This window comes from Protomyctophum bolini, assembly GCF_963924005.1.
Source record: "Protomyctophum bolini genome assembly, chromosome: 7".
Classification (NCBI taxonomy): Eukaryota; Metazoa; Chordata; class Actinopteri; order Myctophiformes; family Myctophidae; genus Protomyctophum; species Protomyctophum bolini.
Genome location: NC_137868.1, coordinates 44,973,014 through 44,999,099, shown reverse-complemented (window position 1 = coordinate 44,999,099; position 26,086 = coordinate 44,973,014). Strand labels below are relative to the sequence as shown.

The 26,086-nt window shown below is 47.5% G+C and overlaps 1 protein-coding gene across 1 annotated transcript in view; it reads left to right on the top strand.

Annotated features, from left to right (window-relative positions):
- Positions 1-26,086, top strand: part of nacad (NAC alpha domain containing) — a 53,638-nt gene that overhangs the window by 12,084 nt on the left and 15,468 nt on the right. The window contains exons 2-7 of the mRNA XM_080768373.1: positions 10,160-10,494; positions 16,531-16,763; positions 16,851-21,832; positions 22,559-22,656; positions 23,521-23,781; positions 24,506-24,716. Of these exons, the coding sequence (XP_080624499.1) occupies positions 10,160-10,494; positions 16,531-16,763; positions 16,851-21,832; positions 22,559-22,656; positions 23,521-23,781; positions 24,506-24,716 (6,120 nt within the window). The remainder of the gene's footprint in view (positions 1-10,159; positions 10,495-16,530; positions 16,764-16,850; positions 21,833-22,558; positions 22,657-23,520; positions 23,782-24,505; positions 24,717-26,086) is intronic.

The window sequence follows — 26,086 nt, the reverse complement described above, 5'->3', positions numbered from 1 at the left end:
ATACACACATGGGAACAAACACATTGAGGCGGCCATCAAACACAGGCAGAGCACAGAACAGTTGTTCTTCATGTGTGCACGAAGCCTCAGCGGTACTGTACTGGTTTATGATTGATGTCGCCCTTGAGCAACACGTGAGTCACCGCTCGACTGTCCTTGAATTCAGGAAACTAGGAAATCACGTGATCGCTAAAAAAACCCATCTCCCATCCACTCCTATTCTATACCAAAAATAAAATAAAAAAATATATGGGGGGAAAAAAGATGTATTAAAAATATATTGTAATACCGTGAAATACCACGGTATATGCCTATACGGTATTTAGTTTGATACCGTATTGTACTGTACTACATGCGTGTGCAACGATATGCGAGTATAATCAAATCATGGTCATTTATACAAGCGATTGGAATATCTGATGAAGCTTTTTGCCTAATTCTTATGAGAATCATGCAAATGGCTTCATCAATCTAATGGCTTAATCACAGCATTGACACATTAATGGAGAGAGAGAGAGAGAGAGAGAGAGAGAGAGAGAGGCTTTCACATTTGGAGTATTGTGTGGTCCTCTGCTGCTAAAATATATGTAGTATTGTGTGGACAAAAACTCCAGCTAGCAGAAAATAGAGCTGCAAGATTAGTGCTGAAGTGCTCTTTTAAAACCAATGTTGCTAGGATGCACCACAGTTTAGTGTGGCTAACTGACTGTAGAGGCTAAATTAACTGCTAGTCTTGTTATAACATTTACCAGACATGCAGCCAATCATTGACGGAAATTTAGCCACATTTCTACAGAGATCAATTATTTAGTTCAGGTCTAAAGCTATAGACTGGTATAAGCTCAGGGTATTTGGAACTTCCCAAACCAAAGACAGAAACACTAAATCTGTTATTTATAGAGCCACACAACAGTGGGACTCATTATCTGTTAACATAAAAAAAATCAAAAGTAAATACTTCAGAAAAAAAAAACATTATTGGGAGAGGTCACACAATTGGACTGGTGTGCTTTTGTACATGATATTTAACCTACATTATCTATATGTGTTTGGCATTCTAATGTAATTGAACTTAGATTTAGACGGACAAGTGTCTGTTGTTGTTTGTACAGTATGTACCGGTATATGGTATTGTATGTTGTTTTTATGTTGTGATGTTTTGTGTGGACCCCAAGAAGACTATAGCGACCGCAGCAGTGGAAGCTAATGGGGATCTGAATAAAGAATAGCAGGCAGACAGGCAGGCAGGCAGACAGACAGACAGACAGACAGGCAGGCAGGCAGGCAGGCAGACAGACAGACAGACAGACGGGCAGGCAGACGGAGAAAGTGAGTACAGAAGTGAGATAGGGGAGGTGGAGGGGTGATGGAACAGAATCCATTAGTAAGTGATACCAGGATTCCTGGCAGAATGTGTGTGTCACGCACACGCACACACACACACACACACACACACTCCCTCTCTGTCTCTCGTATGTCCGTCTCTCTCTGCTTTTCTAAAGTAGTTCGCAAACTTAACGGTAACTCTTAATTCAAAATTATTCAGCATTTATTAATATTATTCAGGGGGGAATTATACCAGCCTCCAGTGTGGCACGGAGTGCGGCACTACGAGCTTGTATATATCTGCCATTTTCTTTGAATAGCAGATATACAGAGGCTGCCTGATTTGGTTTTAATGGGTTTAAGTGCAGATTGCGTTGATATTATATTGTAGTCCTTTGATGCTTTTATTGGTTTATTATTAACCAAATTGAAACCCCGCAGTGACCTCTTAACCACGCAGTAATGGCAGTGTTATTCTGGTAAAGTTCAGTAACATTTTAATCGACTTTTGTCGTTCAAATATAATGAACGGCATATTTAACCTGATCCTAAAACCTAAGACCTACTGTAAAAAAAAAACACACTGAATTATTAACTGCAGGGTGTCTGCAGGTCCTTATACAACCTCTTAATATATAGTCCTAAATTAATTTTGATTTAAAATTAAAATAAAACTTAAAATATTGAAGTAGTCCTGAATTCATATTGGTACCTCTTGAGCCCCATTGCCCCCCCCCCCCCTTCCCCCCACCGGGCTGTTCAATCAATAGAGACCTAATCAATCGATTCTGTCGATTCTGTGGATTTTCCCCCTGGACCCCCTTGGGGCTTAACAGGTTATAAAATAAAATAAAACTTACAATCTTTAAAAGATGTTTAACCCATTTTGACCTGAGATCAGATTCTAAAAAATGTCTTCTACATCCTGACGCTTTTCTGAAAAAGCTATGTTTCTATGTCAGTGGTTCAAATCTTTAAAAGGTGTTTAATCAGCGGGGCACACAGCCCAATTACAGCGAGAGGAGGAGCAAAAAGTTGTATACGAGCCAACATGTCTTAGTTTTCACCACAAGCGGTATAATATGTGGTAACAAGACAACTCACCCCTCTTCCGTTTTCCTCCCGGAATTTTCCCCAGTGAGGGGTGGTGGTAGAGGCTGGACAGCAGACGGCTGGACTTTGAATTTCTCTAACTGTAAACTTTCACGACAGCAGACAGCCTAAGTACAAATATAATTTATGAAAAGCTACTACAGTGAAGTCTGTGTTGGTATTATCTGACGAGGTACCATTTGAGTGGGCAAAACCTTACATAATTATACTAAATAATGCTACATTGTTTATAGGTTCAATATAAGTAAAATAATATAGCCTTTCCACAGGAGTATCTTTTTATATTTTTTCTAAAAAGAATACAAACAGCCAATAGCATATTACAAAGTTATCCCCCTCACCGGGGAAGATTCCGGGAGGAAAAACGGCCATGCACCTGGGTGAGTTGTCCAGTATTCTAATATGTCGGGCGCCATGCGATCAGAAACCACTATTTACATCTGAACGTCGGGCGGTTTGGACTGAAACGACGACAACTTTGGGAGTATTTTTCGGAGGAAAACAAGCGTCAAAGAAACGTCAACGAGCGGATCCTTATTATGGGGTTGGTTGCGTTGCGCATTGATCCTCATGATGGGAAGAACGTATATAGGCGCCGTCTATATAGCAGCCTGGACAGCACGAAAGTGCCCAGTGGGTGATTGGAGGTGGACTGACAGACAGCACATACTGTACAATAATCCTGCGAAAAGCTCCGTATTGCAGCCTCAGCCATCCTACTGTATAGATACATCCATCCATCCACCTTCAACCGCTTATCCGTAGTCTGGTCGCGGGGGGCAACGGCTCCACCCGAGTGCTCCAGACTTCCCTCTCCTATAGAGCAACATTAGTAACTTCGTTCTGCATGGGGGGGATCCCGACTCCCGGGCAGATTTTGGAGATATAATCCCTGCATCTCAACACACGACTCGTACTGTACATGTTTGCTGTATCTGTAGGCTGTGTGCTGTATTTTTTTCATGCTGTGTACTTAAAGCATAAGCTATAGTGTAAAGTTTAAGCTTATATAGGGATGTGCTGCCATCTGTTTTGCTGCCCTTTTTATATCCTGTTTCAGTGTTAGTTAGGGACACTAGAATGGTGTCTCTGTTTGACCTGGTGTAGCTTAGTTACAGTAATTAAAGCTGTGGGTAGGGCCTATATTATTGTTTATTGCAATAGAGGTCGTGATAGCACAAGTCATTCTGTATTCTGTTCACATTTACTGTTCATTATGTAATGTTGTGTTCTGGTGGTGTACCATTTGTTAACTTCAATGTACGATTTTTTTAACTTGTCACATGTCTCTGTGACAATGGCATCACAGTAGAATACTTCATTTACAAATACTGGTAACACACAGGATTTAGCTAGACAAATTTGTATTGGAGCTAATCTCAGGTAACTGTCAAGTGATTTAAATTCTGATATTGAGTAAAAAAAAAAATCACATTAAATATTTTTCGTGGCAGTGTCTCAGGACGGAGGGGCTAGCTAGAGTGGTCCGGTAGAGCGGCCGGATTGGAACCGTGAGGTTCCCGGTTCGATCCCTGCGGGCTCCCCCCAGAGTTAGTGTCCAAGTGTCCTTGAGCAAGACTCTGAACACTTGCATCCCGATGTGCAGGTACTTGGCGCCTTGCAGTGGTGGAAAGTAACTAAGTACTTTTACTTAAGTACTGTAATTTTGAGGTATTTGTACTTGACTTGAGTATTTCCAATTTCCAGTACTTTTACTCCGAAATTTGTACTTTTACTTCACTACAATTATTTTAATTTCTTTGTTACTTTGGAGATTAGAATTTTGATTAGAAAACCGAATACATTAACCACTTCAACGCTATACATTTTGGCAATTTGAAGATAGCCGATTTGAAAATAGCCAATCTATTGGCTATTTTCAATAGATTTTGTACGCCTTTTGAACTTGTGAAATGGGGCATTCTGCAATACGAGTACTTTTACTTTTAGTACTCTAAGTACATGTTGATGCCGATACTTTTGTACTTTTACTCAAGTACATTTTCAATTCCGTGCTTTGACTTGTAACGAAGTACGTCTAAATTGCAATTACAATTGAGCACATTTCTCCACCACTGTGTGCCTTGCATGGTTTCCTTTCCATCCAATCCAATCCACTTCATTCATAAAGCACATTTTTATACAACAAGGTTGAAACAAAGTGCTGTACACAAATAAATACTAAAAAAAGCAACAACAACAACAACAACAGTACATAGACGGGGTACATAAGGGCACAATGCAGTGGAAGAAGCAGCAACTCTTAATCAGTATGTTCAAATGCCAAGGAGTACAAGTGTATATGACTGTATGCGTGTGAACGGGTGAACGTGATAAAAAGCCCTTTGGATGCACAAGCATTGTCTTCAATCTCTTAATCAGACGGAGAGAAAAAAAAAACTAATTTCCTCATGGACTGGATGTCCTCACAAAAATAGAAGTCTGTGAGCAATGAGCACGCATAATCACACCCTTGTGTGAGTGTGTGTGTGTGTGTGTGCACGTGTGTGTGTGTGTGTGTGTGGGTGTGTGTGTGCGCGTGTGTCTGGCACCGAGCGGAGCCATCAGAGTGTCATAATGTCCAATCAGCAACATGGATTGAGGTCATGGCGGCTCTGGGCCGGTTAAGTGGAAGAATGGCGGTGTTGTTCGGTGTGTGTGTGTGTGTGTGTGTGTGTGTGTGAGAGAGAGAGAGAGAGAGAGAGAGAGAGAGACACTGGAATAACAATAAACCCCCATGGTGACCTGATGGCCGTATATATATAGATTATAGACACTCACGCACTGTTCATCAAGGCCAAGCCTTTCACATGAGCACGAGTGGAACTGAAAACGGAAACAAGACGGTGTCCATTATGAGGTGGGACGACTTTGATCTTCCGCCGTATATATAGTGTGAAAACTCAACCTCTTTTCTTCAGACTCCCGTCTTAGCCCGTATAGCGCCTGCCCTACTATAGCCTCGACGACCTTACAGGCGCATATATATATATATATATATATATATATATATATATATATATATATACATACAAAGGCTCAACTTATTTAACCCATTTAGGACTGACGTCGAATTTGAAAAAATGTCTTCTAAATGATGAAAATTTTCTGAAAAACCTCATGTTTCTGTATCGGTGCCAGTGGTGCTCAATATTTCATGTCAAGGACCCCACAAATGATATGTAATTGGCCGCCGTTTTAAGCATTATGTTGTACTTCATTCATTGAAAAATAGCAGATCTACAAGCTCGTAGACTTAGTAGACATTTTTGAAAAACGGTGAAAATGTGGTGCAAATCATTGAATATATATTCTTTCAGATCGAACATTTTTTTCATTTTTTTTAAGATATTTTTTTGCGGCTTACGCCTTTTTATTGGTTTTTGAATGGACAGACAGTAGGCTGACCGGAAACGGGAGAGAGATGGGGGGGAAGACATGCAGTAAAGGCCGTGTCGGGCTCGGGAGTCGAACCCGCCGCACACTGCGACTGGATTACCAGTCGGGGGGCCCAGACGGTTACGCCACCGCCTGGGCCAGATCGAACATCGTACATATTTTCAGATGGGGGTCGGCGGCCAATTACATATATTTTTGGGGGCATGAAATAGTTTGAGCACCACTGACATAGAAACATAGGGTTTTTCAGAAAACTGTCAGGATTTATAAGGCGATCTGTACAATCGTCCTCAGGTCTAAGTGGGATGAATGTGATTTTTTTCGTCAGACGTTCGATTATTATAACGTATAGCCCGGAATATGGTTCTGTTGTTCAAGTTGTTAAATTGACGAATGAAAGCTGTGGGGAGGGAAAGGAATACAATGGATAATAGAAACAAGCAAAGAATGAACAGTTGCCGAAGCAATGTAATATCTCTCTCTCTCGCTCTCGCTCTTTCTCTCTCTCTCTCTCTCTCTCTGCGTCAGTCCCACGACTGTTTCCAGTCCTTCCCATTGACACCATTGTGTCATTCCCACTCCTCCGTGTCATTTCTCTCATCTCTCACTCTCCTCATTCCTGAATCCTGACCGGGTTTATGGACATGACGCGCTCGTTCAGTAACCGTTCCTTAATTCAGCCTCTGACTAATTTGGTCATCTGATAGTGGGTGCGTGCGTGTGTGAGTGCATGTTTTCCAGTGTGTTATACCGAAGGTCCAGTGTCACCGAGAGACACGTTGTGCAGCTTGTAGATCAGCTATTTTACCCATTTAGACCTGAGGACGGTTCTACAAATGCCTTCTAAATGCTGACCGTTATCTAAAAGATCACACCCGTGTGAACTGAGTGGTGCAACTCCCCCACCTCTCTCTCTCTCTCTCTCTCTCTCTCTCTCTCTCTCTCTCATTAGCAGGCAACAGTGCAGCACTATCCCTCTCTCTGTTTCTGGCACAACAGCGCCCCTACTGGTACTCATAGTCATATACTGGTGCTCATTAACCAACACATAGGCGGACACACGGCCACATAGGTGAACACGGACATTGCTGTTCCTTGGAGTGGTTGCACCACTCAAAAAAACCCTATATTTCTATGTCAGTGGTTCTCAAACTATTTCATGTCAAGGACCCCCAGAATTATATGTAATTGGCCGCGTAACAACAATCTTTGAGTTAATAATGTTCGCTCTCAAAGAATATATATTATTCCAAATTTGCGACACGTTTTCAGGATTTTTCTAAAATAGCAGACCTACAAGCTCGTAGCCCGGCACTCGGTGCCGCGCTATGAGCTTGTAGATCTGCTATTTTTCAATAGCTAAAGTATAACAATGCTTAGATTAGAACACCAAAAGGGGTTTCCGCCCCAAAATTGGTTAATTCAACCTCTCTTCATATAATTGGTCCTCACTAATGTTCACGATAAAATACTACTTTCCCCCCCCCCTGTGTCTCATAGGAGGGCTGTGAGCAGTTCAGAAACGGCATCTATCGACTAGCTAATAGAAACGGCAGGTTTTCTATTCCTGAAAAGTCACCATGGTATAATGATGATGATTTTTATTTCTCATTTTTTCCCCCCTATAATTATGCCTAACAAATATGTCACTGCTATACAGTAGCAGACATCCATCTAGTATTTTCATTAAAATTTTCTATTTGTTTTTAACTTGTGAAATAGGACATTTAGTATAGTATTTGAAATAGTATCATCGTGAGTCTACTGTTGGTACTATACCAATACTTTAGTACTTTTGCTCAAGTACATTTTGAATACCGGACTTTCTACTTCTTGTATTTCTACTAGTATTGCAGTGTTTATAAGTAAAACATGTGAGTAGCGTTTTCCACCGCTGGTTAACGGGGCTGCACGGTGTCGCTTTGACGAGTACTGTAGCTGACATTTAGGTGACATTCTCTCTGCCACCTCCCGGGGCAGAAGGAGAGGGCCTCAAACACAGCCAATGAAAGCACTGGAAGTTAATTTAGTTTTAGTCTTGGTCTTTTGAATAAAATGTCATTTTGTTGGTCTTTTTTCCTTTTGAGTGGTGCAACCACTCCAAGGAACAGCAATGTCCGTGTTCGTTCACCTATGTATGTGACAATGAGCACGAGTATGACTATTAGTACCAGTAGGGGCGCTGTTGTGCCAGAAACAGTGTTTTTAGTTATCTCAAGTGTTTGGGGAAACAGTGGTCTGGCATACGCATTCCGATATAGATTCTAGATAGAAATTACGTCATATAATGCTACAGTTGTGTTCCCTTCGTTTTTTGCCTGGACGACGTCAAATCAGAATCTCTAGGTTTTTAGTAGCCTCGGAAACCCAGACGTTTTTCTTTTTTTCAGGGAGAAAAAAAAAGTCTGGGTCCGAGTCCACTTCAATTCGGCATAGAGTAGCGCAAACGTCGATCGCTCTCTGCTGATTTCTGATCGTCTGCACCTTTGTTAAATTGACGCACACATGCACACACACACGCACACTCTCTCTGTCGATCTAATTAATTAGTCTCATGTCCAGCAGCTGCGCACAGTTTCTCCCGGCAGATCCTGCCGGGAGCTGCCTATGCCATAGAAAGCATAGGTGAGTTTTAGAGGTATACCCACGGGTAATTATTCTCAGCCACACCCCTAGTCCAAACGAACGTCTATGGGCTTTTAATGACTTATTTAAAAAAAAAAAAAAACAGCACACCATGTGACGTCATGTGGCAGCCGCAAGTCTATGGACTTTTAAGCCCCCCCATTTAGACTGCAGTCACATCCAGTCAAATCTGATTCAAATCTGTTTTTTTTTTTTTTTGTTTCTCTCTCAAATCTCATCTTTTGGCCTCCCGACCGTTCACAGTGGCCTTTTGCCAGTGTGACCAGATGGGATCTGATCACAGATCTGTGTGTTCAGACCGGCAGCCAAATCCAGCCTGGTTGACTCAGATCTGTGCGCCACATCGTACTTTACGTCAAGATTGGAATTGTTTATATATGTCTCAAGGTTCAAGGCTCAAGGTTGTTTATTAGTGTCCCCGAAGGGCAAAAGGTTTTAGAGCAGGTCTTAAGGCTTGAAACACACATGCATGCATCAATCAAACCAAACGTATTGCTGCTGGTCGCAAGCGTGCGCTGCGCCCGGCCTACTTTCATCTTCAGAAAAGGATGGGGGGGGCGGGAGGAGGCAGAGTTTGGGTGGGGGGTATTGACAGAGAGGTAGAGGGGGGAGGGGGCAACGGAGACATCACATCACATTATAATTTTATAGTTGTATCGTGCAGGCGCAGAATGTACTTGGGTGGGGTTGTAGGTCTGGGCCACCATAAAAAAAACACTATACTCTCACGCCACCCTTCAGGCTGGAGGGGCTGCGTGAGCGTAGGAAAAAAAGGCACAGCAGGATCGTGGGGGTGTAGGAGTGTGTCTAAACACAAACGAGTCACGTTGAATCCGGTTTTCGATCAGATTAACACTGCGTTCAGACGGAGACAGATTCAGGCTGGATTTGGCTGCCAGTGTAAAATGGGGCACAACTGTTTGTTTAGAGTACAGTGTTTGTTTGAAAGGAACCCTGCTGGATAATATGACAAATATGCCTTAAAACATTATACTTGCCCTCTATAACTACAATTTAATTATTAAAACCACTTTAAATGTTTATTTTCTTTCACAAATAGAGAATATTTCACTCGATAGGAACTGCTCCTGTCGCAAGTTGATGATGTCATAGCCTACAGTATGTGTATGTGTGGTCCAGCCCTATGGAATGTATTGAATGCACATGCTAATACAAAAGTATTTAAAATATTGCTTTGATGCTCATATTATCCTTAGGAAGCATAAAGTTGTTTTTTATTAGCATATATATGCACTCCATACATTCCATATGGCTAGACCACATGGGAGTATGACATCATCAACTTGCGGACAGGAGCAGCTCCTATTGAGTGAAATATTATCTATTTATGAAAAAAATACAATATTGATTTTTTTTTCTTTAATTTTTTTGGTAACCCATTTTGGGGCGGAAACCCCTTTTGGTGTTAGCATTATGTTATGCTTTAGCTATTGAAAAATAAATAGCAGACCTACAAGCTCGTAGCGCGCCACTCTGTGGCGCACTATGAGCTTGTAGATCTGCTATTTTTGAAAAATCTAAGAGCGACTGACATGGAAGACATTTTTAGAATCTGATCTCGGGTCAGAATGGAAAACTGTCAGGATGTAGAAGACATTTTTAGAATCTGATCTCAGGTCAGAATGGGTTAACTATTTATAACCTTGCGTTGCAGGCATGACGACGAGACACGCCTCCTCCACCGGCTCCTCCCCCAGCGACAGCGGCTCCACCCCGAGTAGCAGCGACAGCGGCTCCAGCCCCTCCCCCAGCACCCCGCAGAAGCTGCTCCCAGCGTGCACCTCTCCGTTCGGGCCGCGGCTGCTTCGAGCCACTCCTACTCCTCCTTCCTCCTCCTCCTCCTCGGTGACGCAGCGGCCCCAGCCGGAGGGCTCCGACCATCGCTACGGCAACAACAACAACACCGCCGCCACGCCCAGGCCTTCCGCCAAGCTGGGCGGGCACGGGCCCTGCGGCCACCGGGTGCCCGCCAAGATGGAGAGGATTAAGGTGTGTTGGTTTGGTTTGATTTGGTTTGATTTGAAAGTAATAAGCAGTGGTGTAAGGTATAACTAAGTACATGCAAGTACTGTTCTTAAAGTTATGTTTATGTTTAACCCATTCTGACCTGAGATCAGATTCATACGAGGTTTCCACTAGGACACACACTGGTCTGATGAACCCATTCTGACCTGAGATCAGATTCTAAAAATGTCAGTCGTTCTTCGATTTTTCAAAAATAGCAGACCTACAAGCTCGTAGCGCGCCACTCGGTGGCGTGCTATGAGCTTGTAGATCTGCTATTTTTCAATAGCTAAAGCATAACATGATGCTGACACCAAAACGGGTTCCCGTTCAGAATGGGTTAAAGTTATGTTTATGTTTAAGAGGTGACAGTACTTCATTAGACCCACCTGGCGTGGTTGTTATGTGCAATGGTGTATATTATAACTTTGTATTTAGGGTTTCTTCCTGGAGGCTGAAACCTTGACAGTCCTGGGCAGCGGTGGTGGCCCGAACGGTTTGCGGGGGGCGGTCTTGATATCGTGAAGGTCGCTATAGTTCGTATATCCCCCGGACCGGCACGTTAAAATGACCACCGCTGAAGTGCCCTTGAGCAAGGCATTGAACCCCTACCATGAAATGTTCTATATGAGCAGGGCCTGGCTGTAAACAAGTTCTTGAGCTTAGTCCAGTTACCCTGGGTAAACATAGTAACTTTTACCTTAAATGTGCCAATGAAAAAAACAGTAATATAGTGACATCACACTATCAACCCCTAACTCCTCCCCCTTTATCATACAATAACAGCTGTGGGTGTGGCTTCAGTTAGGGCGGATCACCACCCATCACCACCATTTTTTAAAGTGTACAGTATTTGTTAAAATGTAGTTTTTATGTCGGCACCCCCACCAGTTCATTAAGTATGCCTGGTTTGCCTGGTGGGGGTGCCGACATAAAAACTACATTTTAACAAATACTGTACACTTTAAAAAATATATATATTATATATTCCTCCTTATATAATAATAAGACCTGATGATCATGTTTTAGGGTGGAAAATGATCATGGCACTTCATCTTTGAGTATACAATTTCGAGGAAGGACATTTTTCTGAGGAAAGTATTGCCAAATTGACCATAAAAATGCCATATTATCGCAATAACAACGTGACCGTCGATGGCTTTGTGTACTCGCAGAGAAGCCAGTCTGCCCGTCTCTGTATCTTCAGGAGCGTCAGCTGTTAGTGGGGAGGTGGGACTTACCGTACTGTACTACAGTACTGTACAGTACTGTAGTACAGTACTGTACAGTACTGTACAGTACTGTAGTACCTACAGTACTTTCACCAGCAAAATCTAAAATGAATAATAAAACAATTCAGCGGAAGAACCTGGAAGAAACGTCTACTGAGTTTGCCATTCACTTTATGCATGTGTGCATACCCTCTATTGTGCATATCTAATTTATAATAAAAACCACACCCGTGTGCGGAGGTCTAATATATTAAAGTCTAAAGGTCATTACACACTGGCGAATTGGCGACGCAATTTATTCGTGCGAATAATTAGCATTTTTTTAAAAAAACAATTGAAGTCCATGCAAGCTTCCACATCAGTGGCGAATGCGCGAATATGCGAAAATGCGACTGTTTTCGCTCTTTATTTGTTCGCTCTTTGTGTCGTATTTTGCAGAGATTCGCAGGCGAACTGCAACATACAATATTTCGCATTTTCAGGTCGCTTATTCGCATCGCGTCGCCAATTCGCCAGTGTGTAATGACCTTAACTCATCATGGTGATGTAAACGGTGACAAAACAAACATTAAATTCTCTTTATTGTTAATGGCATTTCATGTTTTTGCGTTGGGGACAATAAGATTTTTCACTTCATTGTCGATGACGTTCTAAAACTAAACTGAACTAAAAACAAACATTAGACCTGTATATAGGAGCGGGGCTAGCGCCCCTCAATAATCATACAATTTCCCCAAACCCTCCATCCTGTGTTGTGAGCTGGTAGATCGTTTTTTCTTTTTTCTTCCTCTAAAGTAATTTCCCAATGGCGGGGCGGCAGACAGAGGCTATTTGACAATTGTGGTGTCCTTTGGCATGGACGAGTTTGGGAATCCGTTTACTCCGATAATCTTGCACTTTGTATAAGTCACTCTGTCTGGGTAAAAATATGCCCAGGATGTATAAAATTGTACGTCCGGCGACCAGACGGAGCAGGTCGATTCTACCCAAGAGGTCAGCGTTAACCCATTCTGAACGGGAACCCATTTTGCATTTTGGTGTTGGCATCATGTTATGCTTTAGCTATTGAAAAATAGCAGAAGCTCATAGCAGAAGCTCATAGCGCGCCACCGAGTGGCGCGCTACGAGCTTGTAGGTCTGCTATTTTTGAAAAATCGAAGAACGACTGACATTTTTTTTAATCTGATCTCAGATCAGAATGGGTTAATCAGACCAGTGTGTATGTCTAGTGGAAACCTCGTATGAATCTGATCTTAGGTCAGAATGGGTTAAGTGAAAGTGACGGTGAAGCACAGCGCCGTCTGGACTCTTGAGCATGAGCTTTCTCCAACCTCTACAATCGAGACAAATCAATCCAATCCATAATTACCAGTCTTTTCTACAAGGACTTCTACGAGTCTTCTTCACAGTGGTATTGAGTGTATAGCCTATGGGGACGCGTACCGTTTTCGTGGGTTTTTCCGAACGGGAAGAACTTCCGTCATGTTGTTGTTGTTTGGTGTCACTGGTTTGTAGTCATCGGGGCACCGGGAAAACACCTTCCAGGAGTACCAGGGACGAGGCAGAGAGTGTTAGAGGAGCAGGGGCTGAAAGAGATCCAGTATGAGTCCTTTTATACACTTATGGTTGCATGCTGACAATACCCCGCACGACGCGTTGTGGGCTTGTAGATCGAACATTTCCAAATCGACTGGAGATTTAGTCAACAAAAATCGTATGACATTCAGTCGACTGAAACTAGACTAAACACTAAAACATTCCAGGTGACTAAAATGAGACTAAGGGCCGATTCATACTCCTATTTTACCGCTGTTTCGGCGCTGTAGTGCCGAAATGATTTCGGCTCGTCAGACATTTTCAGTAGCACCGAAGAGGCGACTATTGGACGGTACCCGCCCCCCCCCGAACCTCAAATGACGTCAAATTGTAGGCTCTACAGCGCCGAACCGACTTTTATTCGGCTCTAAAATAGGAGTATGAATCGGCCCTAAAACTAAATGAAAAGATTAACGACTAAAACTAAAATAAAAATGTGCTGCCAAAAACAACACATGAACCACACCTAGACCGGAGCACACTTGTGGAACAACACAGACACGAGGTTAAGTATTGAGAGACATACGATCAGCTATTAATAGAATGGGACACAGGTGTGTTGTTGACTTGCATCAAGGGGAGTCAGTTGAGTCATTGACCCATACATCAATTAAACATGAACACAGAAAATGTGTACAGCGCATTTAGCCACATTAACCCTATTTTGGTCTTGTGCAAAACGAATGCATAAGGGAAACTTTGACAGTAAAAAGACTCACTCACCGTATAAAATGTAAAACTCCTTAGACTGAGACTTAAGAAAATATATATTTTCTTTTTTTTTATCATGCTCATAACGTGCTCTGTGCTCAAGGTGCAATTAAAAAGCGAACGTTTCGGTCCTAAGACCTTCGTCAGTGCTATATGCAAAACGAATGCACGCACACACGCATGCACGCACACACAGACACGTACGCACACATGTACGCAGTCGCACACACACTCACACACATTTTGGATGACTTTGACATTTGAACATGGCAGATCTATAAGCTCACAACGCAAAATCACACGGGTGTGATTTTTCATCTAAACATCATCATTGATGTTCATTGAATAGTCTTGAAATGCCATTGGTCATGATATTTGCATTTAAATACCCCCCACAGAGGCAGAAAAATCACACAACTTCATTACCGCTGGATTCTGTGCAATGTTTTATGATGTTTAACCTATGACTTTTGACCTTTAACCCTCAAAAAAGTAAGTAAAATGCCTGTAATTTATATTTGCCTTTTGGGGGGTATTCAGACAGCCAGAAATGGGTAGAACGCTCAACTTTTTTGCCTCTGTGACGCATCTAGGGGCCGCAAACAAAAACCCGGCCGCAATGACTAACCAATCAGGAAGCAGACGGGCAAATCGACCAATGACAAAGCTTCTCGGAAAATCTTTGAATGACGAATGTGGCCCCTAGTTGTGTCACAGAGACTACATTTCTTTTGAGAGCGTTCTACCCATTGCTGGCTGTCTGAAAAAATAAAAAAAATAATTAAATTAAAAATAAAGTAAAGTTTTATAGCAGCTAGGTTTTGTAATAATAAGCAAAATCTACAAAGTAACTATAGTAAGGGCATTTTATCAGGTATTTGACCAATCTGGGAACTAAATCGTTACCAAGACATTTCTTCACCAATGTGTTTCTAAAGGTGTCTAATAACATGTACTAAAAGTTTGAAATTCAACTCCTGTGGGAAATTGAGTTATTAAGCATAATATGTGACCATACCCATAACATCCTATATAAAGAAAAAAAAGTCCAAATCTCATCATTCTTTCAGTAGCATGTGACATATGAAACTAGGGGGTTTTCATGATTCTGAATCCATTCCAAGCATTAGTTTTGCACAAAAAACACTCCTTGGGAGGAAAACAACCATAGCCGTCATCACAAACGTGATGAGGTCAGTGGATATGGCCTAATTTAGCCCAAGGAGTGTTTTTTGTGCAAAACTAATGCTTGGAATGGATTCAGAATCATGAAAAACCCCTAGTTTCATATGTCACATGCTACTTAAAGAATGATGAAATTTTGACTTTTTGGCCTATATAGGATGTTATGGGTATGGTCACATATTATGCTAATAACTCAATTTCCCACAGGAGTTGAATTTCAAACTTTTAGTACATGTTATTAGACACATTTAGAAACACATTGGGGAAGAAATTTCTTGGTAACGATTTAGTTCCCAGATTTTCATAGATTTCTTACTACTAGTAACTAAAGCTTTCAAATGATTGTAGTGGAGTAAAAGTACAATATTTGGATCAGAGAAGATGTAGTATGAAGTAAAAGTATTGTAAATTGGAATACTCTAAAGTACAAAGCACCTACAAAGTTTACTTAAGTACCGTACTCGAGTAAATGTAGTTAGTTACTTTACACCACTGTGGGGAAAAAATCTCCACATTAAAGGCTGTCTTCTCAAACCCTTCTCCCATGCAGGTTCTGACCAGTGTTGTTTTTGGCAGCAAATTTCTATTTTAGTCTAGTCATAGTCTTATAGTCAAGTCATTTAGTTTTAGTCGCATTTCAGTCACCAGGAATGTTTTAGTGTTTAGTTTTTTTTAGTGAAATATCATAAGATTTTAGTCGATTTAAATCTACAGTTGATTTTGTCGACTAAAATGTATTTTGGCAGGCTTTGATGCCGTCGTAATGACTTGATTTGACACTTTGCTGAAAATAGCTGTGAGCTTGTAGATCGGCTATTTTCAGCATTCAAACAAAGCGTAAAATGACTTATACTGGATATCTTGTCCACTAGTCCCAACATTTTAGTCTAGTTTTTATTTGTTGACGAAATTGTCAATATATTTAGTCTTGGGTCTTAGTCGTCATAGCTTAGTTATCGTTTAGTTTCCATTTAGTTTTCGTCAGTCAAAAAAAGGTACGGAAAATTAGTATTGGTCGAAAAAATCAACACAGGTTCTGACGGTCTCCTCCTCTCCCAAGCAGGTTCTGACGGTCTCCTCTCCCAAGCAGGTTCTGACGGTCTCCTCCTCTCCCAAGCAGGTTCTGACGGTCTCCTCCTCTCCCGTGCAGGTTCTGACGGTCTCCTCCTCTCCCGTGCAGGTTCTGACGGACTCCTAGCAGATCTATACAAGCTCGTACGAGCTTGTATAGATCTGCTATCCCATGCCGGGTTCTCAGTATACTGACTCCTTCTCTCTCCTCCCCTCCCCTCTGCAGGTTCTGACGGGCTCGGAGGTGGAGAGCGACTACCAGGAGGAGCCAGCGGAGACCATGATGGACACCCGGGTGGTGATGGGCCAGGAGGCCCTGCTCATGAAGACCATGGAGTCCCAGAGGGAGAAGGCCCTGCAGCGTGGTGGTGGTGGTGGGCGCAGCAGCGGCAGCCAGGCCATCCCCCTGCCGGGACTCCCAGGCTGGTCTCCAGAAGAAGACCCCCTCCTCCCTCCTCAGCCCCATCAGGGGGGACCACCACCACCACCACCACCACCACCGGAGACCACCACCACCCAGCCGGCCTCGTCGCAGCCTGAGGAGAGAGGCTCTCATCCCCACCAGCCGCCCCCGGCCACCCTCCCGTACCCTCTCCTGACGCCTCTCATCCCCGTCTCCTCCCTGACGCCCGCCTCCTCGCTGTACCCGGAGCCACACGAGGACGACTTTCGGGAGGAGGGGCCGGCCTATCCTGCGGCCCTGTTGTCCTTCCCCGAGGGGGGGCCGGCCTATCCCGTGGCCCTGTTCTCCTTCTCGGAGCCCGCCTACGCCGTCGACCCGCTGCGCGTGGGCGTGCCCTCGTCCCCCATGGACCCCGACCTGTACTACACGGCGCCCTCCACGCCCATCAAGATGGCGGCCGCCGCCGGCCGCCACTCTCACCTCAAGCACCGCTCGTACCCGGGCTCCCCCTCCTCCGCCTCCGCCTGCTGCCCCCTCCTGTCGCAGACGTCGCCCGGCTCCCACCCGGCCTCGGACAGCGAGGAGGTGCTGGACCTGTGCTGCTCGTCGTCGTCTCCGCTCACCTCGCCGTCGGGCTCCTACGTCACGGCCGAGGGCGGCAGCTGGGCCTCCTCGTCCTACACCTCGTCCATATCGCCCTCCACCTCGCCCAACCCGCTGCTCGCCGACGAGGCGGCGGCGGCGCAGGAGGTGGCGCCCGCCTGCTTCGTGGGCTCCCTGTCGGAGATCGGCGACGAGGTCGAGGAGGAGATCCGGGCCCGAGGAGGAGGAGGGCCGGAGCGAGACGAAGAGAGAGGAGGAGGCGCCGGCGTTGGCGCCGGCAGCTACCGCCTGTGCCGCAGCGAGGGCTCCACCCTGAGCTCCCGGGCGGGCATACGGGAGGCGGCCATCCTGGAGGAGGAGGAGGTCCTGCGGGGCGAGCGCATCCGCATCTCCCGCGGCAGCTGCCGCCCCCGCTGGGTGACGGAGGACACCTCCCCGCTGCGGAGCAGCAGCGGCCGGAGCAGCAGCTCCCAGGACGGGGACGGGGACGGGGGCGAGTCCGAGGGCCCGCCCTCCATGGAGGAGCCGCCCGCCGCCGGTCTGATGAGGAGGATGGAGGAGTACTCCCACCACGGCCCCCCCGTGCTGCTGCTGCAGTCGGGCCTGGAGCTGCGGCTGGAGGCGGCGTGCGCGTCGGAGGAGGAGGAGCTGCAACCCGACGCGGATGATGACGACGACGACGACGACAGCGGCGGCGTCACCCTCGGCCCCTTGGACCCCCCCGTCCTGCCCCTCAACGCCTTCTCCCACCTGGGGCTGGACGCGGACGGGGACCTCCCCAGTTCCTTCATGCTCTTCCCGAGGGGCTTCGGCCCGCGCGACGACGACGACGACATCAACGACGACGACGAGATGATGATCCCGGCCTCGCTGCTCTCGTTCCCCCTGCACACCAGCCTGGTGTTCCAGGCCGACTCCATGGAGATCACTCTGTTCCCCACGGAGGAGGAGGAGGAAGAGGAGGAGGAGAGCAGCGAGGTGGGAGGAGGAGGAGGAGGAGGAGAGGTGAACCACAGGAAGGAAGACGACATCGATGCGTACGCAGACGGAGAGGAGGAGGCGGACGTCGAAGACGACGACGACGACGACGAGTGCAAAGAGGCGGCCCGCGCGGCGGCGCTGGCCGGCGAGGCTCAGGTGGAGGTGGCGGGCGGGGCTAACGAGGCCCAGGTGGAGGTGAAAGTGGTGGAGGAGGAAAAGGGGAACGACGAGTGCGACGGCAAAGCGGCGGACGAGGAGGAGGAGGAGGAGGACACCTCGGCCTCCTTCCTCCACTCGCTGTCGGAGACGTCCATCAACGAGGCGCTCAACGAGTCCTTCTGCTTCCAGGACGACACGGACGACTCCCTGGACTCGGCCTCCTACAACGGCGAGGAGGACGAGCGCCTGTACAGCACCGAGAGGCACGCGCAGTCGCCGGAGGAGCCCAAGCCCCTGGACGGTGGTCCGGACGGAGGAGCGGAACCCGGCGAGCCGCAGGCCGCCGCCGCTCCGGCGGAGCCGCCCTCCTCGCAAACGCACGGCGGCGCAGATGAGCCTGCGGTGCAGCCGGACCCGGAAGCGCAGCAGCCGCCGCCCTCCGAGCCGCTCCCCGCCAAGCCGGAGTCCTCCAACAGCCAGAGCGGCAGCGAGAGCGAGATGGAGATCTCCTCCGGGTCCTCGGAGCTGCCCTCCGACCCGCCTAAAGACGGACGCACTTCTTCTTCCGCAACAGCTGACCAACGTCGTCCCGCTAATCGCCCCGCTAACCGTCCCGTCGCATCGGCGGCCGTCGGCACCGCTTCCGGTGATCCTCCGGCCGCGGCTGTCGAGACCCGCAGCAGCGCTCGCGGCGGTCCCTGTCCTCCCGACTATCCCCCGGAGGAGAGATCGGCCGTGCTGGCGACGGAACGCCAGCCAGTCGTGGAGGAGCGGACGCAGCGCGAGGGCACAGGGGGAGGAAATCCCACAAAGAAGAGTGCGGATAAACCCCAGGAAGAGCCCGAAGAAGAAGAAGAAGAAGAAGACAAACCAGAAAGTGATTCGTACAAGCTGCTCATCAAGCCTCGTCACGCCCAGCCAGGAAGCTACAGGGGGTCGAGGACGGATAGGCTTATTTTGCACAAGGCTGATTCCCATTCCCAGACGCCCGAGCTCGGAAGGGCCGCGGCCGCGGCTGCAAGTGGACCCAGCGGACCCAGCGGGCCCAGGGAGTCCGAGCAGGAGCTTGACCAGAAGAATGGGAACGCCTCAGTTGCTACTCTGGAGGGCCTAAGCACCGAGGGCCCTCCCCACAGCCGCGGCCTGCAGGGCGTAAGCCCCGAGGGCCCTCCCCACGGCCGCGGCCTGGGCGTAAGCCCCGAGGTCCCTCCCCGCGGCGGCGGCCTGGGGCCGGCCACTGCCACCAACGACTTGAACAAAGGCGTTCCTCTCCTCTCCTACCCCAAGGAGCCCGCAGGCTCCAACCCCAGCAACAACATCCCCATGTCCTCCTCCCCTACGGAGGGCCTCGCGGACCTGCCCGACGGCTCCGTACGTCATCATGGCCGTAGTGCGTGTGACCCCGCCCAGGAGAACCTGAGCGAAAACACCCTGAGTGCCGAGGAAGGGGGCCCGGGGGGGATCCTCGGGTCCCCTCACTACTCCCCCCTCGCCATCTCTCCCAAGAGGGAGAACTCAGAGACGACGACGACGACGGACGCGAGCGGCCGAATGTATCCCGGAACCGGGGCGTGGGTGGGCGTGGCCGAAGGCGTGGTCCTGGAGTTAGGCCTGGCCTTGGCGTCGGGGGCCACGGGACACGCCGCCGGCGGTGGTGCCTGGGGAGCGGGGGAGTCTCTCTCCTTGTCTCTGGGGGAGCGGTACGACGTGGTGGCGGAGAACCTGCTGATGTGCGGCGACGGCAACGCGCAGGCGCGAGGAGGAGGAGGCGGCGGGTGGACGGACGACGCGGCTCCCGACGACGTCGGGGCCGGCGGCGCAAACAAAGAGGACGACCGCGACGTCTCTCTCGGAGACGAAGAGGACGACAACAACCGGGACGGCATGGCGGACGTGGAGCTGGCGGCCGCCGAGGGAGTCGAAGCCGAGTCCAACTTGTCCCACTGGCGGTCCATCGAGGAGATCTCGGAGGCCGGCGGGGGAGAGGACGGCAGCTCCAGGTTCCCGGAGGAGGACGACGGCGGCAACCTGAAACCGCGTGGCGCCAACTCTCGTGGGATTCTCAACGCCCTGTCGGAAACGCCGAGACCTCAGAGCGGGAGCGTCGGCGTGACGGAGTCCGTCTCCAACATTCCACTCGACGAGGCTCAACCGCTTCAGCCTTCTCCCGTGGCGGCGGCGGCGGCGGGTGTGGAAACGCAGCGGCGTGCGGACGACGGGGGCGACCGCCGGCCGTCCATCCCTGCAGCAGACGCCGCAGCGTGTCGGGCGACCGCGCCAGAGCCCAGCGTCTCGTTGTCCCTGCTGGGAGGCTCCTTTGGGTCCTTCACGCCCAAACACAGATCCAGACCAGGTGGAGTTTGTCAGGAAGCTCCGTTTCCGGCTGCCCGCCATGCAGTGGCTCCACAAGAAAATGTCCCTCCTCCTCCTCCTCCTCCGCAGCCTAAACCGAAGGCCGCGGCTCCACGGACTGGGGCCGAAAAAACGGAAGGCGGGGTCAGTCCCGTGACCGACGGAGACGTCGCTGACCCACCAAAGACCGAAGAGGCCTTCTTCACGGGACCGCCGAGTGACGACGTCGTCGGCAACTCAGGGGAACGAGACGGGGGGAAAAAAGGCAGAAAGGACAAAGGGAAGGAGAAGGACAATAATAAGAAACAGAAAGGGAAGGAGAGAGACGGCTGTGCAGCCGCACAGAAAGTGGAGCACTCGCCACGTCACCACCACGCCCCCGAAGGGGACACTTCTTGCACAGACGGGAAAACTCACGCTGCTAAGAGAGGACGGAGAGGGAAGCGGAACAACAAAGGCAGCCCGCCCCAGAGCGACGGGCGCGCCGACGCGGGCCTAGTACCGTCCACCGCCGCCGATCCAAAGCGACCCTCCGCCCCGTCCACGGCCGGGGGCCACCCGGGCGCACGCCAAGCTTCGTCCACAGACGCAGCGCCGCAGAGAGTCGAAAAGAGCCCCCCGTGCCCCGATCCCCTCGTCGTTCCGAATCCCAAGCCTGGCGCCACGACGCCGCCCCTCCGCCGCACGCCACCCCACCACCCCGGCAACCTCAATGTCGTCGCAGTGGTAGTAGCCCGGCAGGAGGCGGGGCTACAGCCACGGGGGGAGGTGCTGGACAACAGGCCCTCCTCGCCCACGGACGGCGGCGTGAAGGACGTCAACGACAATGACGTCGGGAGGACGCCCCCGCCGGAGGAGGAGGAGGACGAGGAGGACACGCAGTCGTTACCTCCGACTCCTCCCTCGACCTCGCCGCCTCCCCTCACCCCTCCTCCAGTCTCCCGAGACCCCTCCCGAGACCCCTCCCGGGACCCAGAGGACGACCTGCCCACCCCTGTCCAGGAGTCCCAGCCTGCTCTGCTGCACCAAGGTTATATATATATATATATAGTTTTGCATTTCGTTATTAGTTTTTTTTTAAAGGGGGCGCTGCTAGCCCCTCCAATGCACGGCTTTTAAATATTGGGGCGGGGCCTTGGTAATGGAAAAACGTTTGAGCACCGCTAATGTGTGACCAGATTTGACTGAGAGCCTGCCATCGCGCAACCTCCAAGCTGTTCACCAGAGGAGAAAACGTTTATTTATTTTTTTCTCCAAAATGAGTTAATAGCACAGGCAGGCTCTTCACACACACACAATATGTGTCAGAGCTGAAATTGACATGAATGCTTAAACATGTAGCCAGGTGTAATGTTAGAGACCACAGAAGTGAACCTTTCAAGCCTGTTTTCTCTGCAAGACATTACTCTATAAGCCACATCTCCGAAACGGGTGGGTCAAACCGAACAACCAATATGTCAATTTGAAGCTATGATTCCCTGCTTTCATATGACATGAAGAAAATCCAATGGCAATTAACGTGATTATTGCCACGACAGTGATGCGGTAAGGAACGAGACGAAGTCGAGTTCCGCAAGCATCACTGAAGTGACAATAATCACGTTAAACCACACCCTCGAGTGTAATATTGCAATTATACAACAGTTACCCTTAAAACTAAGAGAATCGCTGAAAAAACATATACTGCTTCCTCGAAACGACCTGTGGTATAATTGGGGTTATAACTCTAATAACCCTGTTCTTCTCCACCCCTCAGCGCTGCCCCGGCCTTCACCCTCCATCCTCCATCCTCTTTCTACGTCCGATTCCACCCATCCTCCGCCCGCCCATCACCTCATCGCCTGCAGCCTGCAGGTAGGCCTATGGCACAATTATTACATAGTCGTCTAAAAAAAATCACAATTGTTTTTGCATAATCCATGTTGAAAAATGTCCGTACATTTTTCCAAAGTAGCGGAAATAGCAGATCTACAAGCTTGTGGATGTGTTATTTTGTACATTTTTTTTTTGGAAAGGAAAAAAATAAAATGTGTCAGTGATTTCATTGTATATTTAAGTTATTGTCTTTTTTTTTTACGTGAAATCTTTCACAGACTTTCCTACTAGGCTGAGGAATATATCCCACCCTTTTCACATTGGCCTGTCATAGCGCCACCAACAGGTGGATTTTGGCAAAACACATTTTTGGAACAAAATGTCTCAAATCATCCAATTGCCATCCAAGGCGTAAGAAGAAATGTCACCATTTTCACATTGGCCTATTATAGCGCCACCAGGAGGCCACAACCTGACTCCAAAATGCAATACTGCCTCATCGAAGTTGGTGTTGTGACTTTATATAATTGTCAATTACTTCCATGAGAGGGGGAGAGGTGGTGGAGTTAGCTGTTTTAGCAGACAGTTTGAAGGTCCAATGGAGTTGAGAGGTTTTTCTCCGAAGCGCTTCTTAATAATTTTCATCGGTTCAATATCTTTGTAACCAACACACAGATGTAAACGGTGTTCAATTGCACGGCTTTAGGCAACCTAAAAAAAAATGGAGTCGGGTGGTTTCCTCCCAACAGCAATTCGTGATTACGAAGCCCGGAAAGGCAACGGAAATACAAATCGCAACGTTCCCCAAAATGTCCAACGCCAAGAAAAAACACATTTAAACGGTTCACCGCAATTATGTGTGCGACAAGACAACTAAATCGTCCATGTATGTAACGCTGACAGGCCCACCTGCACCAGGAGGCCTCTGGTGGCAGCAGCTCTCCCGTCCCTCCGCCTCCTCGCTCCTCCTGCACCCTCCGAACACACTCCCCCGTCCCCGCCGTAGCCCAGCAGCACAGCCCCTGCACCAAGACCCCCTCCTCTCCAGCCCAGCAGCACAGCCTCTCCTCCTCCCCCTCCTGCGCCAGGGGGACCCTCCCTCCTCCCACAGACCCCCTCCCGGCAGCCCGGCAGCGCAGCCTCTCACGACCAGCGGTGGACAAAGTAAATAAATAACCACCGAGTATATCAAAAGTATACTACGAAGTTTATTTCCTTTTTATTTTATTTTATTTTATATACCAATGCATTGTTATGTTGCGATTTAGAACCCTTTTAGAAAAAAAAGTATAAATAAAAATAAAATAATATATTTATAATTTTGGGTCCCAAGAGTTTGTTCCTTAAATATTTTTGCAAAAAATATATATGTTAATGACGTTCAGAAGCTTTAGAACACTTTCCTGGGGGTCTTTATGTGTGTAATATGTGGTTTTAGATATTTTAGATTGTAGCAGTGAGCCCAGTGTCTCTGATGTAATTGACACTGGGCTCACTTACTTCCTGGACTACAATTCCCATAATACTTTAGTGCACATGCTCCTCCTGGATAAGGGGAGGGCTGTCCTACTGAGGCAACATGTAGTCCAGGAAGTAAGTGAGCCCAGCGTCCATGACTTCAGAGACACTGGGCTCACTGCTACAATCTAAAATATCTAAAACCACATATTACACGCATATAGACCCCCAGGAAAGTGTTCTAAAGCTCCTAAACGTCATTAACACATTTGTTTTGGCAAAAAGGGTGAAGTGTCCCTTTAAGAAATGTAGTGGAGTCAAAAGTACAGTTGATTTTAAAACGTGTGTGAAATGTAGCTAAATGAGTCATGCGCTTGCAAAAGAAACAACTCCAAAACCTGTACTTTGTCTATACCACTGCTCCCTCCAGCCCACCCAGGAGTCTCTGCAGGGAGTTCTCCGGGGGTCTCCAAACTCAGTGCCTGTTCCAGATCGTCGACCCCCTCTCCTCCACACCCAGGTGAAGCCAGACAGTCAGCCCCCTCTGCCCCACACCCAGGTGAAGCCAGACAGTCAGCCCCCTCTGCCCCACACCCAGGTGAAGCCAGCTCACACACGGAGCCCACAGGACAGGTGCAGAGGTGAGTGATTTGTTGTAACCCATTTAGGATGGGAAACCCCTTTTTTGGGTTTTTTTATAACTTTCAATTCGGGGACCCCTTTTGGCGTAGGTGTTGGGGTAGGTGTACACTTGTACGGTAGTATACGGCATAGTTTTATGCAGATTTGCAGAAAAGATTTATTGATTGATTGATTTTTGTATAGTTTGCAAGACAAAGCACATTTACAGTGCAGTACAGTTTAATACAAATTCAATGCTAAAAAGATTGGACCCAAGAAGGAACTATGGCTTATTTCCATTGGGGTCATAGAAACCTTTAGTGACAGACACATGCAAAAACATAAACTCATATAAACGAGTACTGATCAGCTGAAGCTGTTGTTTTCCAGTGACCCCAGTCCTGACATATAGCCTATACACTATAGTGTTCTTACAGTATGTAAATACGGGGCAAATTCATGCTATTCCTGGGCAGAACACAGCCATCAAACAAAAATGTTTGGTCAAACCATGTGACTCCCATTGGAAATGCATTGTGGCGGCCATTAAACGCAGACAAGACACAGAACATAATAATAATAATAATAAAACTGTATTTGTATAGCACCTTTCATGACATGAAATGCAGCTCAAAGTGCTTTACAGAGCAATGGAGAAAGAAAGAAAAGCAAGGCATACAACATTAAATATAATAGCAGTGAGGACATGAAGGACATGAATAACACAAAATGTAAAAGATCAATTAAAAACAAGAGTGTAGAAGTGGGTCTTGAGCTGTGCTTTAAAGATGGAATGCCATGAGTTTTTTTCCACACTAAAACATGATCATCAGGTCCTATTGTTATATGAAGAGGAAGAATTTTTTCAAAAAAGTGTACAGTATTTGTTAAAATGTTCCAGTTCATTAAGTATGCCTGGTTTGCCTGGTGGGTGGTGATGGGTGGTGATCCACCTGAACTTAAGCCGTACCCACAGCTGTAGTTGTATGATAAAGGGGGAGGGGTTGGGGGAGGGGCTGATAGTGTGATGTCACTATATTACTGTTTTTATTTTTCATTGGCACGTTTGACTGTCAAGGGTTCAGCCTCCAGGAAGAAACCCTAAATACAAAGGGAATACATCATTGTACATAAAAACGACTCCAGGGTGTCTAATAAAGTACTGTCACCTCATAGACACATGAAAAACTGGAAAAATACAAACATTGTGGCACTCCATCTTTAAAAATGTCTACAGGGGCTGCCTGTCGAAGGTACAGTGGGAGTTTGTTCCACGCTGTCGGCCCGTAGAAGCAAAAGGCTGCTTCACTTTATTTTTTTGTTGATTAATGTGTGAATTAAAATTCAATTCAGAATCAATAATGACCCTCAAGTTCTTTACTGTACTGGT